The sequence below is a fragment of the Convolutriloba macropyga genome, chromosome 15, assembly GCF_964194025.1.
Source record: "Convolutriloba macropyga chromosome 15, txConMacr16.3, whole genome shotgun sequence".
Lineage (NCBI taxonomy): Eukaryota > Metazoa > Xenacoelomorpha > Acoela > Convolutidae > Convolutriloba > Convolutriloba macropyga.
This window is the reverse complement of record NC_134482.1, coordinates 37489974-37506137: the sequence shown is the minus strand read 5'-3', so window position 1 is coordinate 37506137 and position 16164 is coordinate 37489974. Positions and strand designations below refer to the sequence as shown.

At 34.9% G+C, this 16164-nt stretch overlaps 1 protein-coding gene across 1 annotated transcript; it reads left to right on the top strand.

The window, feature by feature from the left end:
* The first annotated feature begins 369 nt into the window (after positions 1 to 369).
* LOC142353986 (lysosomal aspartic protease-like) lies at positions 370 to 15595 on the top strand. Its single transcript, XM_075406227.1, has 7 exons — positions 370 to 902; positions 5265 to 5447; positions 7496 to 7749; positions 11864 to 12015; positions 13936 to 14055; positions 14283 to 14414; positions 15280 to 15595. Exons 1-7 carry the CDS (start codon positions 582 to 584, stop codon positions 15447 to 15449), a joined length of 1332 nt encoding a protein of 443 aa, XP_075262342.1. The 5' UTR covers positions 370 to 581; the 3' UTR covers positions 15450 to 15595.
* Positions 15596 to 16164: the final 569 nt, after the last annotated feature.

The following is a 16164-nucleotide window of genomic DNA, read 5'->3' as shown; positions in this document are numbered from 1 at the left end:
TCTACGCTGGAGAGTTTGCTAATGATGCCACTCGCAACTCTCTACGATGAATATATATCGGACAAAATTATGACTCGTCGAAAAAACCTGTTGAACATATTGTTCCTCCCCCGCTAAGGTTGGTCGAACAATTACAAATTCTCTTTTTAACCACCGGTACACAACAATCTTGCAGTGAAAGTGGGAGAGGGTTGATTTTAAGGAAAATCTACTGATTGTAGCAGAAATTCAGTTGCATTTTCTAATATTTTGACAAAATTTTTGTGTCAATTTGTGTCAATAAGGTCATTTTGAAACGGCGTGTCGAGAAATAGGTAAACAAACCAAACAAACAGTAAGGCAAATATCCAGAACTTGAAGCAACAAGGATAAACATTGTTGTAAACAACCATTGCTTTCTCGTATGCTTTAAAACACGTTTACGATTGCAGTTTTGAAGGCTATTAAATATCACTGTGAGAACTAAGTCGACAATATTACAAAACATTGAACAAGAACAAATGACACGTTGGCATATAAAAAAAAATTTGTGAATTGTTGATATTGCAGTCGATTTTTGCTCTATTTTACTACAAAAAAGTATGAAAGCTAACTTGATAATTTGTATCGAAATTATACTGTTTAGCGTTTTGATTAGTTTAACTTCACAAGCTGTTTTCAAAGTAAAATTACACAAGGGATGCGCAAAATCTCCTCAAGGATGTCCCAAAAAAGAAAAAGAAGAGAAAACAGACAACAGGAAAACTGGCAACTCTGGCATCAAATCCTTCCTCAGAACCCAAGTTGAGCATCAAACAATGGTATTATCGGCACAGAGCACAAATGATAGTTACTATTATTATAACAGTTTTGACACCAAAGAGCGGACTTCATTCAACGAGGCCCTGAAGAATTATATTAATGTAAGTCCTGAGTGTTTAACAGATTTTAGCTCCGAAGTTTTTTTCTACTTAAACAAACCCAAGTTAAAATTTCACGCAAAAATTTTTGTTCCAACATCAAATAGTGGGGGGGGGGGGGGACTATTTGCTCAACAGGGTTTCCTTTGTTCAGTAAGTTTTGGTCGATCGACATAATCATTGTAGAGAGCTGTGAGTGGAATTTTTACAAAGAACAGAATCTGAATTTGAGACATATTTGATTTTTGTTTTTTTTTCCTGGATTTACCGAGGCTTAAGTTTTGAGATCATTTGCCATTTTGTTTGTTCACTTTTAGCGTCATATTTTGGTATTTTATAATTATTAAATTGCTATTTCAAAGTTTATTTTACGCTAACATATATACAAAATACTGGTTATTTATAGAAGATGCAGCAATAAAAAGGCTAGTTTTTCTCTCTTCGGGGATTTTACAAGAAGATTCGAACTCTATTGGACCGCAGTTTTTATTAAATGTTTTCTAGTCAAGATTTCGCAAAAACTACAAAACCCAATTATGTTTATCTAATGCCCATTTAACATATTTTGTTTTCAGGGAGTACCGCATGCTGTTTAAGGCTTCAATACCCTGTTTTCTAAGATATTTTATGAATCTTTTTAGTTTTCACTTTATTTTGCATTATTTGTTGCCCCATGACCCGTGTCAAAATTGAAAGAGCACTTTGAGTCCCAATAAAGTTATCTTTATGAGTGAACGTTTCTATTGCAGTCATTTTATTCTAAATGGCTAATGCGACTTTGAGGAAATATTTTTGCAAAAGAGATAAGGGAAAAAAATAAAAAAAAAACAGTAAATAATTCAAAACAAAACTGAAAAGAACAAAAGTTAATAGTAAATTATAGCTTGGTCCCACGGATATTTTAGCCTGGTTCAAAGGACAACAGCTCCTATATTGATTCCAACTGAAAAAAATTAGTCTAACTAGAGAAGTTATTATTTAGCTATTGATTTTATTTCTTAGAAAATTTTGTTCATATAAATGTTCGCTTGTTTTAGTTGCTGTTCATTATTGTGGCTCTTTTCTGTCGCTTTATCACAGCAATGTTCCCATTGGCGTCTCAAAAAAATTCATTGAAACAAAACTCAAACGTTTTGCAAAAAATCCAATTAATTGTTTTTACGGTTTCGACATTTTTGCCCGTCTTTGTTGGGATCATAAAACATATAGGTTATCAACAAATCTTAATGCCTGCTTTTTGAGTTGAAAAAATTATGTATGAATTTCTTTATATTCAAAGCCTAAGCTAATGACTATAGACGCGTTTTCTTAACAAACGATAGAATGCGTTTTCTTAACAAATTGTTTTTATGTTTATTTTTGTAAGATTGTTACAACTCTTTTAACCTTTTTTGAAGTCACATTATCATGAAATGACATTGAAACGAGATAAAATTATCAGCAACACAACATTATAACTTAACATTTTTAAAAAGATTTCGACGCATTTCGCTGTTATTGTTAAATGTCTTCTTTTGCTTTGATTTGTTGATTTATTTGCAGTCGCAGAAAAGTTCTGAATAATTATCGGTCTCATTAGCTTCCTATTGAGTTATATTTGATTTTTTTATTTCAGTTGAAAGCCAATTAAACGTTTTTGCAGATCGTTGTAATATTTGTTTCAAAAGATGTTCAGAAATTTTTGGCACATAACATTTTTTTTTCTCTTTTTGTCAACTTATAACTTGTTGCCATCATTGTTAGGCCCTGCTCATTTTTTGAAAAAGAAACTGTAACATTTTGCTGGTTTCGATGATACAGCCGATTTCTGATTCGGACACCAGGAATATTCAAAAAATTTGGCTGAGAAAAGTTTCCCTTTAATAACTGCTCCCATTGATTTAAACCCAAGTGACCTTGTAGACTTTCAGTTATATTTTCATTTAAATATTCTGTATAATAACTGAATTAAAAATGTATAACACTTAGTTAATAAGTAATGGTATTGATAGTTTCAGAATTTTGTGGTTCTGCAAAATGTTTTCTTTTTTGTTTGTTTCTGTATCTGTTGTCATTTTCTTTCTCCTGTCCAATGACTTAGTCTCAACGACTGACCCCAATGTCTTCTCAATTGTATGTAATTATATAGAGTAATTTTTAAATAGAAGTTAGTGGTTCCTTTAACCTTCTAATGTATTTGTTGTCAAAAACTTTTTTTAAGTTTTGCTCTCTTTTCTACTTGTTGATTTGTTACTTAGACCCTTAAGGACAAGTCCCATCTGCTTCCTAGTCAAAGACAAGTAAATTGTGGCGTTTAGTTTTTATATGATGGTACTTTGACTTTAATAATAAGTGTTTTAAGAATTTATAAATTGAGTTTTTGCCGTTTTTGAAGTTTTTTCTTTTGGTTTCATTTACTGTTTGTTTTATTCCGTAGTCTTGATATTAGCAGTTCTCACGAGTGCTTTAGTACGCCAGTATTTTATTTAATTTATTAAATAGTTTGGGTTTCTAATCTTTTTCGCTCAAATATTTTGTTTCGAACGTCTCTTCATTTGGTGAACGTCTCTCATTCGAACGTCTCTCATCAAAAATATGGATCAACCTTCCCTGACATTAGATGCAAACACAAATATCGAACCTCTCTGTTGCTCTGTTGTTAGAGCCTCCTAGACTGTTCCAAACAAGGCGAAAATAGCGTTGTACTTTGTTGAGAACTTTAGTTTGCTTTCAGTGAACTCTGATATAGGCTAAAAAAATGACTTCTGATCCAAAACTATCTGCAGTCTCTCATGCGCTTTAAGACCAATCATTCTTCGCTGATATATGACAAAAAAAACAAACACCAACAGAAGTTCTCTCATTCGCTGAAAGTCGCTAAGAAAGCGAGAGTGCAAAATGAGTGATAAATTCAGCTAGATTGAAATTTTTAAATGTGAGTTGACATTCAGAACAAATTTACATCTTTTTCCTCAATCAATCAGCTTCAAAATATTTTTATTTACGTTTTGAAAATCTACTTGCTGCTCAGAAAAGTCAAATGTTGAAAAAAACTTTTACAAAACTATTTTTTCAGAATTTGCCAATCATATCACTCGCTTGTCTCTAAATTTGGTTTCTCAAACCTACAAAATAATTTTTAAAAAACAAAGTCCTTGCGCTAATATATTTAACAACTCCTGTCAAAGTAATGCCTTTATCAATTCATTGAAAGAGGTTGAGTTTCTTTAATACATATTTTTCAGAGGCAATAACTTTTCAATAATCAATAGAAACTCGTAAACAATCTGTAACTTATAACAGTTTTTTAGTTGCTGATGCAATCTGCCGATTTGCTTAATTCAATCTATATCTCCAAGTTGAGCTTACAATTACAACTAAGTCCTGCTGAAACATTTATTACAATGTTTCTAGATCTTCTAATTACTTAGTACTCAATCTGAAGCGTTGATGCTGGCGAAATAAATTGCGAGAATTAAAAATAATGAAGCATTTTATTAGGTTTTTGTTTTAATTAAAAAATTGAGAATAATAAAATTCCAGAAAACACCGGAAACTCAGTAAAAATTTTTGATGTTCATAATTTTTGAGAAAAATCCAGTTACTTTTCAGCTAAAGTTGGTTTTATCAAATCTGTTGGACTAATTTCTATCGTGACAAACATTCACTTCTTCAGTGCCATCCATCAAAATCAATGCGATTTTTTTCTTTTCATAGAAGGATCATAAATGATGTTTTAGTTTCATATCAGGATCGTATCAATTTTTTTGGTTTCATACTAGGATCAAATATAATTTATTTCATCTCATACAAACATCATACATTTTTTAAGCATTGCATCTTACGTTTCATGGATGGCTGATCAATGATTTCTTAGATTTCATGCTAGGGTCATCATATATGAAAGTTTGGATTTGATAAAAGGATTATATAAATAATTAGAATCTTTTTCATGGGCTCTCTTCGAGAAAACTATTTACCTAGACGCTGCTAGTTTTTATGTTTTATGAAAAAATTACTTTGTCGTTAGTTATCAGATTTGAGGGAGAATGTTATTGATAACACGATAAATTAACCAGATTTAGTTACTACAAATAAATCTTTCCGCCACTCACACAGGTTGAGGTCTCAGACAAGTTCAATTATGTCCAGACCGAAGATGAATGCACGAGGGGCCAAAATTACCTAGCTTGGAAACATCGAAAATAGCACGACGTCTGAACGAAAGTCTGGAGACCACATGAAAGTCTGGATACAGACACATTACGTTTGGGAGGTTCTGGCATACTTGATTTCGGTCTGGACCTCAGTTTTGTCAACTTTCCGTTTTTTACGTTCATGGCTACGCTATAAGTGCTCAAATTCATGTAGTTTTTCCGTCTACAGGTGCAGTATTTTGGAGACGTAAAGATAGGAAGCCCCCCTCAGAACTTCACAGTGGTGTTCGATACTGGATCCTCTGATATCTGGATACCATCTCTGGCATCTCCCGTCTCGTGTCTGGAATGCAAGCTGCACACCCAGTTTGACAGGATGCACTCCTCCAGTTTCAAATGGGGTGGAAGAAAAGTGATTATCATCTTCAGGAAGTTTTTAATAGGAGATTAAATTTTACTTTTCCCGTTTCCCCCATTGGTTCCCACTCTTACATCTTTTTATTGTTGTAAAATAGGGGATGAAATAAAAAAGCCCCATCATAACTTCTCATAGACCCCCCGCTCTCACTTTGTTTTGGTGGATTTCTATAGGCGAGGGAGTATTTTCCATTTGGTTCTTTTTGGGGGTGTGTTCAACACGGGTATCGAAAGAATTTTCCATTAGTTTCCACGTTGAGGTGCCCTCCGGAAGTGACCTTTGATCAGACCAAGTCCAACGCACACGGTGCGTTTCCAAACCAAAATTACAGGATCTGGAAAAAAAAACAAAAAATTTCCAAAAAAAAATTCCGCACGAAATGCTCTCTGATCAGACCCAATTGCGCTCAAAATCTCCTCTGACCAGACTAATGTGCGCTTCAATCCGCCTCTGATCGGACCATTTCCATCCTGAAGTGACCTCTGATCGTACCATACCCAGACCGAATTGACCTCTGATCATACCATTCCACGACTGAAGTGACCTCTGATCATACCATTCCCAGACCGAAGTGACCTCTGATCGTACCATACCCAGACCGAATTGACCTCTGATCATACCATTCCACGACTGAAGTGACCTCTGATCATACCATTCCCAGACCGAAGTGACCTCTGATCATACCATTGCCAGACCGAAGTGACCTCTGATCATACTATTGTGCGCTCGAACCAAATCCTACCGAGAGATGTTGGCTCTGTCAAGAGGCAACAAAAAGCAGCATTCTGGTCGCAGACACATCTAGAGTCTGATGGCTTTGATCAGAACCAAAGAGTTCCAGCTGATCGAAAATGCGGGTTCCCTTAAAAGAAATTTTGACTAACTGTAGAACACGATGCTTTATATGGAAAGCCGTCTGATTTCATCCATCGGGTTCGAAATATGCACTAATGGTGTACAAAATAATATTTTTCTCAGCAGCTCGGTTTTTTTTAATCTTTAGCAATAATTTTAGAGAGGTGTTTTCTTTAGATAAATTTAATAATTCAAGCATCAATTTTTGTGAAATGAATTTATTAAAACAAAATTGGGTCTTTCCCATTATGGCTCCCCCCCAGCTTAGTGGTCAGATAACCTATAGCCCCCCTCCCAAACATGGTAATGATACCATAATGGGGGGCTATAATTTCTTTGGGGCTATAATGGGAAAGACCCACAAAATTAAAGACATTCGTTCATAGTGAAAACCATGGACTGATCCGACTATTTCGATCGCAATTGAGTCTGATCAGAAGTCATTTCGAGCGCATAATAGTCTGATCAGGTGTGAATTTTGCGCGCAGAATAGTCTGATCAGAAGTGATTATGAGCGAACAATCGTCTGGACTACGGTCTGGGTTTGTTCTGGGCCATGCTTGCACAATCGTCTGGTAATTAACTGATTTCGGTCTCATCAGATGTCATTTCTGTCTGGAAAGGTCTGATTAGAGATAGTTTCGAGCACACTTGGAGCGCACATGGTGTTTCGATCGCACTTAAGCCTGATCAGAGGATTGTTTGGTCTGGGAGGGTCTGATCAGAGGTTACTTTCACCTGGAGCGGTCTCTTCCAGATGGCACCTCAACTGGCGATTCCTTTTGGAATATTGCGAGCCTTTTTTTTCACAGCAGTCGAAATTCGTTAAAATTTTTAGGAGTGAAATCCGAACTTAGATTTTATTTAGATATACATCTGTCCTCTTAAATGATTAGTGTTAGTACTGGGTTAAACAATAGTATAATGGTATTAATTCGTTTAGACTAATAACTAGAATGAAAGCATAAGAGGAAATGAACGGATATGGAGACAATTAAGAAGCTTTTATGAGTCTTAAATCAGGTTACACAGAAATCATGACATCATGACATCATGACATAAATTTCCAAATCTATTTTGTACAAACTGTTTTTCGTATATCTCTAATTGTACCTGACTATATTACCTTATAAATATTGACTGTCTAAATACTGACTATATGACCTCCAGAACTGGCATTTCTCCAGGTCCAGATCCAGTACGTCCAGGGTATCATCCGTGGACTCCTCAATCAAGACAAAGTTTGCGTGGGCGAAGTGTGTGTGAAGAGACAACCTTTTGTAGAGACACTGAGCATAACGAACATGAACGACAATGAGTTCGATGGGGTTTTTGGTCTCGCCTTCCCCTCGCTTTCTGCCAACCACGGGGATACATGGATTCTGAAAGCCTACAAGACGGGTGTGATTGACAGACCAGTGTTCGCTTTCTACCTCAACGAGTGAGAAATCAATTCTGATAAGATATACACGAAACTTACTCTTTTCTGGTTTCGTATCATCAAAAATGTTGACATTAAACCGCAGAGGTATACCCAAATCGTCACGGGCAGATATGCCCGATGCGTGTATCGCGTGTTCGTTTTTACTATGTTAATACATTGAAAATGGAACAAAATTGCGGAATAGCTACTTTAGCAGAAACCGGCAAAAGGGAAGGGAAATTAGCAAACTGTGTTCGCAAAAGTGTCCTAATCCTAGCCGCGAAATACAAGTACAAACCTTATAACCTATTTTTGATACTATTTGAGATACTTTTAATGCGAATAATAGATACCTAAATTGAGCGGAAACGGGCTACAAGACTTGTAACCTACTTTTCGATCCGAATTTTCTTGTCTTTTGCAAAATTGGAGGAACCCCTTTTGCCAAAAGTAAGATACAAAGGATGTCTCCTAATTTCGTTCAATGTATGTATCTAATTTTCGAGCCAATTTTACTAATGTGGAAATTTTGGGGTATACCTCTGCGGTGTAATGATATTTTCAAACCTTTCGCAGTTATTTTAAAATTGTTAATGGATTGCCAAGCCTTTTTGATTCTACCTAAAAGTCCTCAATCAACACATATGGTTGCAGTAAATGCACATAAAGTTTTTGACAAGGGTCAGGTCTTTTGAAAATGAGAATTGTTGATTGCTGAAAAAGGATTGGTATTTTATATTAGAAATCAGTATAAATTGGTCTCTTGCCTCCCTGCCCCAGAGACCCCTTGCTCTAGTTGTCGCACTCCGCAGATTTTTTACATTACGACTCAGAGGTATGAGCCAAAGTTTCCACCTTAGTAAAAGTCGCGCGAAAAAAATCCATCAAATATAAAAATGGGAGACAAGCTTTGTATTTTGCTTTTCGCAAATCGGGGTTTAGCCTTTTCTGCGAAACTGAGATACTTTAAAAATGTAAAAAAGGGGACAAGTCTTGTAGCGGGTTTTCGCTCATATTAGGTATCCATTTTTCGCAAAAAAAGTATCTCTAATCCGGGATTTAGCCTAATCAAACGCGCGCTTTAGTGCAGAAAGCTTTATTAATTGAGCATGCAAAGTGATTTGAAGCTTTATTAATTGAGCTTTCAAAAGTTATTAAAACATTTCAAAGTGACTTAAAAGTAGAATTATTGACACGACGATTATGTTTTTATTTGTGGTAGTTTTGTAAATATCTGTAAGCATCTGTAAATAGCTGCTTCCTGAACTATTATTTAGAGAGAGAGAGAGAGAGAGACAGAGGGGAGAGAAAATAGAGCAGAATGGACGGATGATTTAAACAAAAGAGATCTATTCTGTTTGAACACCCCCATGGGTTTTTTTCTTATGCGCCCCCAAGCGCACGTGCTATTTTTTATATGGCAACGTGTTATATAAAAACATATAAATTGTAATCAGGGGCGCAACAGCATTGGGGTGGAGCTAAAACAGTAGATCGGAAAAAATAATAGAAAGCTGTAAACATAAAAATAGACGCAAAAAATTATTAGACGCCCGTAAACCTGTAAATAGACGCAACAAAGTATTGTATCAAATTTTATTAGACACATTAGACATATTAGACACAGTAAATTTGTAAATAGACGCCAAAAATAGTTGCAAAACAGAGGAATTTTTTGGAAAAAAAATAATGAACATCTGAACCAGACGCAGAATTGCGGATTTTTTCAATAAAATTGGTTAGACACCTCTAAACTTGTAAATAGACGACAATAATATTCCCTAAACTCAAATTCACAAATTAATTTGATAATAGCAATTGCGAATTCCTCATTAAATTGAACTTTGTAATAAAAACAGTAATCAATTCACATGTAGTCCTCTACCCTAATTATCTTGTTAAGGACGAACAAGAGGAGTTATAAGCTTGCTAGAGGCAAAACTTTTGTTTTAAAGATGAAAAAAATTGCTGATTTAGCAGGGCGACGATCAAAAATCTCTGTTGATGGTAATTTCTTTCTGCTTTATCCTTTATTGAAACCTTGGGATATTTCGGAAATTAGTTTTTTTTCAAATTTAATAGTGTTATGTGAAAACAATGACGCCTGAATACAAATGAAGGCCTGATGGCCACGAAGGAATAGTGAGGCAACGACCGAGAATATCAGTTAATTGTTTTTTTAAGATATTTCTAAAGTGAAACTAAAAGATTTATCAGAACTTAAGTTTTAATTCAAGTTTTCAGAAAATTATCTCAAAATGATGATGACTGAGTTTAAATAAAAGCATGAAAAACCATGAAGTTGATACGAAATGGTATTTTATTAACCTGGAAACCACTTTTAGCTGGTTCATTGCTATCAATTATTAAGGAGTCAACCTACTTCTACAGTCTCAAAAACGTGCAATCAATTAGGTTTAAATGCGGATTGTAAATACATTCATTGCAACAAAGTTTGATACATTTATACAAATTTGAGATACATTGGGTGCGAAAAAGGTATAGATAAATTGGACAGATTCGAGGTACACAGCGCTGGAAAGATAGGATTCACAGCTCGTAACTCAATTTAGCGGTTAAAATTTGGATACCTTTGCAAACACGGGTCGCGCAATTCCCTTCGATTTGCACTGTTTTTTTTTTTCACTAAAGTATCCAATTGTTGCAAAATTGATCCTTTTTCAAAGTATTAACGTAGGAAAAACGAACAACAGTTACACAGATCGGGCAAATTTGCTCGTGACGATTTAGTTATCCCTTGAGACGTTTTATACCTTGCTTGATCTGATAAGTCATCGTGCGAAAGAAAGGTGCTGATACACCCTTTTCTATTGTCTAATATTTGATAAGAAAGTTCGGATGACAAAAAAATTCTCAAAAAATAAGATTATTCATTGCGCAATATTGGAAAAGACAAACCGGATAATGAAAGAATTTTTGTTTTCATTTTTAGTGTTGTATCTGAAGGAAAACAAGATTTTTTAGGAAGTTTTCGCTTCTTCTTTTTTTGACGCATACCATTTATGAACGTACGCAGGGGGTATGGTGCGTTCAAGCATGCAAGGCGCAGAATCTTTTTAACGAGCACTATAAATGCACGAGACCTTGCAGTTGAGCCAAAGTTCGCACTTAGATGAGCCATAATCACTTCCAAATACGCACAAAACTCTGCAATATAGACGCGCCACTATCTCTTACATAAACGAGCCATCTTCTGCGCCCGAGAAAAATTGTCATTATAGGCGAGCTAAAGGCCCATTGAAGAAGAAGAAGAACTTTATTGAAAAACCATTTACAAAATTGCCAGAAAAATTAATATTTCCAAGTGAGTTTTCTATGGTCAGCAACATGCAGTACAGCAAGAACTGCTAAACTTTTTTGTTCATCAGGAATTATCATGGTTTCAAAATTGCATGAACGTGTTAAAATTTTTGCACCACAAAACAACTAATATGGTACAACATAACAATTTTCAACTGACTAGACCCATGTATCAATTGTACAGGAATAAGACAAAACTTTGATTTAAAAAACATTATTGTGGGCGTTTTTAAATTTCTTGATCCTTTTCAGAAACATGAGGCAAATACTGGATCATGATGTTATTCTGTCTTCTTGCGTCTTTGCATCACTTGAAATATATCTCCAAAATCTGAAATATATCTCATTTTCGTATGAACAGGTTTTTTATGAAACGGAGCATATGAACGCGCCGAAACTCTTAATCGAACCGAAGTCTTGGTCATTGGTAATTTCGGTATCTTTGGGGTAATTCTATAATCAAAAATTGTTTGGATAAGTAATTTGATTAATTGAGTTTAAGCGAGGACCTCATTCTCCGGTTACTCGCATCAGTTTTGCTGCAATTAATCTGATACCTCATTTTCTAATTATGCGGCCAAAAACAAAATTATATCTTTTATAAGAAAGAAAAAAACAGAAGTGTTTTTGCAATATTTTGGAAGAAAAGGTTGCCAGACATATTCAGATTCAGAAAGCGCGGCCTAAATTTAATCATGATTATGTGTTTGTAGGCATCAATAATTTCCCATTTTAAGCAAAAAAAGCAATTGTACCCAATCATGTATAATTAAATTAAATTATTATTTTTGTCAATACCATTTGATTTTAGTTTTGCCCTTGGTCCCAAAGAGAACAGCCAGTTGGTGATTGGGGGTAGCGACCCCTCACTCTACAAAGAGCCTTTCACTCGGTTACCTGTGACCTCCTTCGCATTCTGGCAGGTCAACTTGGACTCTGTCTCTGTCGGATCCCTATATGAAAGTTAGCAAACAAGGCATTTCCCCACAATACTTTCCGCACTGTTTCATCCGAATGTTTTCGGGTTTTCAATTTTTTAAGAAGATTTTTTATTTCATTTCTTTAGAAGTGGGCCAATTACGCGAGGCTCTTTTTTCTCCAGATCAAGTCTGAAAATGATGTACTTATCCTAGAAAGATACAAGTGGTACCGCATGAGAGTCTTTGGAACGCAGAGTTCAAAGACGTAATATACAATCTTTTCTAGCCAATTAAATTCATTCAAATTCAAATTAAAATAAAATGCGTATGCTTTGGAGCGGTGAAAATAATCCACCGATAAAAACCGCAAACTGCGCAAAGTTAAATGAGCACAAGTTTCTGGCGAAGCAAATTTTAAATGAAACTATGTGATATTTTAGAAGAAAGCGTTGAAAGCGTTAATAAAAATCCACCGCTTTTACAACAAAATTCACTGAATTGCGCACATAGCTGCAGTAGTTGAAAAGATCGTTTTTTTTTTAAAAAAAAATTTTCTGTTTATGATTACTGTTAGTCAATTCTATTCCATGAGTACTAGTGACAGTTCCAATTGGCTTTCTAAGTAGCTTCAAGGAAACATATTTAGTTTTTTAGTCGAAAGGTTATGGTCGTTTTGACTTTTAAAAATTTATGTTTTCAAAATAAACCATGGATTTTTGAGCTTCGAGACTTTTTTCTCTTTTTTGGTAGACTTGTAGCTAAAGTTAATAAAAACAGGCCGTATAGTCTCTCTAATGAATTAAACTTTATTATTTGCGGTTTGTTCCCCAAAAGGCACAATTGAACACATTGAAATTATTGTTGTTCCTAAAACCATCAATTGAACACAATTGACGGTTTTTCGCAAAATATTGGAATAATTTTTGACTGTGTCGCTATTTGTCGGTTTTTTTGTAGTCGCATTTAGACTTTCTTTTTACATTTAAACAATGATGTTCCTCTTGGTCCACCTTTTAACCATTCTCATTAGTTAAAGGTCGCATTTCAATTTATTGGAAATTTTTTCACGGAATTTTTTAGTAAAGAAGTATATAATTTACAAAAAGGGGTTTTTTAAAGCCTCTGCACCAAATGAGATCAAAACTCCTTTAGATTCAAACTAAAGACTTCTCGGTAGAAAAAGTTAGATATTCTTCAGATTTCAGTTGCGTTTAAGCGAATAATAGTTTTCAAAAACAGCATATTTTAATCGGAACAAGAACTTACCCAAATCATTTCAAACTCATAAACAGAGATCCATATTTTCATAATTAAAAGTGGTCAGAAAAAAAATTACCTCAAAGAACCATTAATCTCAGGTCAATTGGTTGCTAAAAATCACTAAATGTTTTGAGGTGAGTATTCGGAAAATTCGCAGCTTTCACCGGTGAAGTTTTTGTGTTCAGGTCTTCCCGTTGGTAGCGGTGAAATACTTTTTTTTATCACAGCTTAAGCGGTGAAAATAAACAATTCACTGCTTCTACTACAAAATTTCAACGCATTTTTTCCCCATAAAGTTTATTGAATCTGATCTTTTTTCACAAGAAATATTTTTGAAGTGAATGACAGATGGCGAAGTGGAATAAGAAGTTGTTGAGATGCTGGAGGTGAGAGGTTCGAACCCTTATACGGCAGTTTCGGTGAACAACTCCGGTGAAACGATGAAAATAAAAACTGCAAATCGTACAAAAATTTACCTCTAAAAACCGCAAATCTTGAAAAAATTCACAGCTAAAAACCGATAGGCGCACAAAATTTCACCGCGTTAATCGCTAAAAGATCCGGGCGCTTTGCGATTAAAATTATTTTTTTTCACCGCTTTTCACCGCAACTCTACATTATTATATTATAATTTCGACAAGAACTCGACCCGGGAATCATCTGTCGCTTTGTTTCCATTACGTTTGTTTTTTTTCTGCTGCAGATGGAACAGTGCTGTGTGGCTTCGGGTGCTATGCAGTTCTGGACAGTGGTACCTCTCTAGTGGTTGGACCGCCTAATGACGTCATCAAACTGGTTGAAACCATCGGGGCCAATATGACTGGTAAGTATACCTGCGTTCAATATCTACCCAGTGAAACGAAACGTGATAGCATTGATAAGAAACAATTAATCCATTATAATCTTGCCAAGATCTTGCAATATTACATGGCAAGATCTTATTAAGACACATAAATATATATATATATATATATATATATATATATATATATAAGATAAATATCTCTTTGCATTGCTTTTAAGAATATATTTTTTTCTATTTATGTTTAGATGAGTTTGGGATCTACTCAATGGATTGTTCTCGAAAACATCCGACTGAAGAGGAAAAACGACCTGAAAACAACATAGTTTTTGTGTTCAAAGGCAGAGAGTTTGTTCTGGAACCCAAGGATTACATTATAGGCAAATGTTTTACTATAACTGATTCAAATTAAGAGAAAAAATTAGTTGCAGAAAACAAAAACTAAGTAGCCAATATCGAACCGAATTCTGATCAAAATTGCTGTTCATAGGGTTAATCAGACCTGAAATGCTGAAAATACCATTACATTTAAATCTGCTGAAAATATCATTACACGTTCAAATTGTTTTTTTTTCAAAAGTAAGAACGATCCTCTTAACGTGGTTCGATCCAATTATTTTGCGTGAAGACACGCCAGGAGCGAAAATTACATGCAAAACGTTCTAATTCGATGCAAAACGTTGCAAGATTTTGGCACGTTTCTCATATCTTTTTGTCAAAGTTTCTTTCCAGGTCTTTTAAGCATTCTAAATTTGTATAATATTACCATACGTTCGTTTCATAGAAGGTTTTAATCACAAGAATCATTACAAACAGGATTGATAACTCTCAATTTAAAATGTCGCAGAATCATAAACTTCAAAAACCATAGAAGTGGTGCGCTTTGCCTCATTTTACCAAAACTTTTTGCCAATTTTTAGACGTTGTTTCATTAAATGATAAAAATGGATCTTTTCCGTTTCTGCCCCCCCCCACCCCCAGTACGTTATGTGCCCCCCAGTTACAGAGCACGTGCCATTACATAGTAAATCAGTATGTATAAATATGGCACGTGCGTCGGGGGGGGGGGGGGTTGCAAATAATATGCGCCCACTAAGCTTGAGGGGGGGGGGGGCACAAACGGAAAAGATCCGATAAAATATTGCGATTTCATTTTCCCACCTGGTTCGTACATTTTCCTTCAAAGAACTTCTTTCCCATTTTCCCAAGATTGGAATCAGTTATTACGCATCATCTTTTTCCCAGAGTACAATGGTGAGTGTATGTTGGGATTCAGTGTCATCCCAGCCACTGCTTCCCTGGGAGAACCCTGGATATTGGGGGATGTATTCATGCGCAAATATTACACAGAGTTCGACTTGGGAAAAATGCAGATTTCTCTGGCAGAGGCCAATGTTGAAGAATATTCTTCCTGAAATTCAAACAATTTTAAATAGTTGTGCTGATTATTTCGAGTATTACGTTCATTTTCCTCTCAAATTACAGTTGGTTTAATTTATGGGAATGGGATGCATGTTAAGGGAATCAAGATGGAATTGTGCTCACAAATTATGTTCTTCCCAAATCGAAAACAAAAGTGTATCTTGTATTATTATTATTGTGACCGCAACGTAGGATTCTTCCGAAAAAAGTTAATCTTGCAATATTTTTACAGGAATATTTTAAGGCTAACTTTACCTTGCAAGAACTTGCATTATAATAACTGTCTTGAAAGATCTAGCAAGAATAACTTTAGTTTTCGACGCGGGTTGTTTTTCGCTCAAAATGTGCTCAATTCGGAAATTTTGTTTGATAATTCTTTATCATGAGTAAGCGTTCGCGCAGACATTTTGTTTCAATGGAAAAGGAACACATTTGATTAAAAAATTGAACTATTTAAGTGAACCAGTATTCTCTATCAATTCAAGGATTCTGTTATATTTTTGTCAAAACAAAGTAATTAAACAGATTTTAACAGTTGTGGTTTCGAAAGATGATTCGCTACCGCGATCGAAGCTGAATAGTTATGGTTTGATAAGTTATCAGCTCTTGCACAAAAATAATTCCGCCCTGGTTATAAATTTATCTCTTAAAATGTGATAACATAACGTTTTTTTTGGTTTGAAGATAAACATGCAATTTCACAATTTA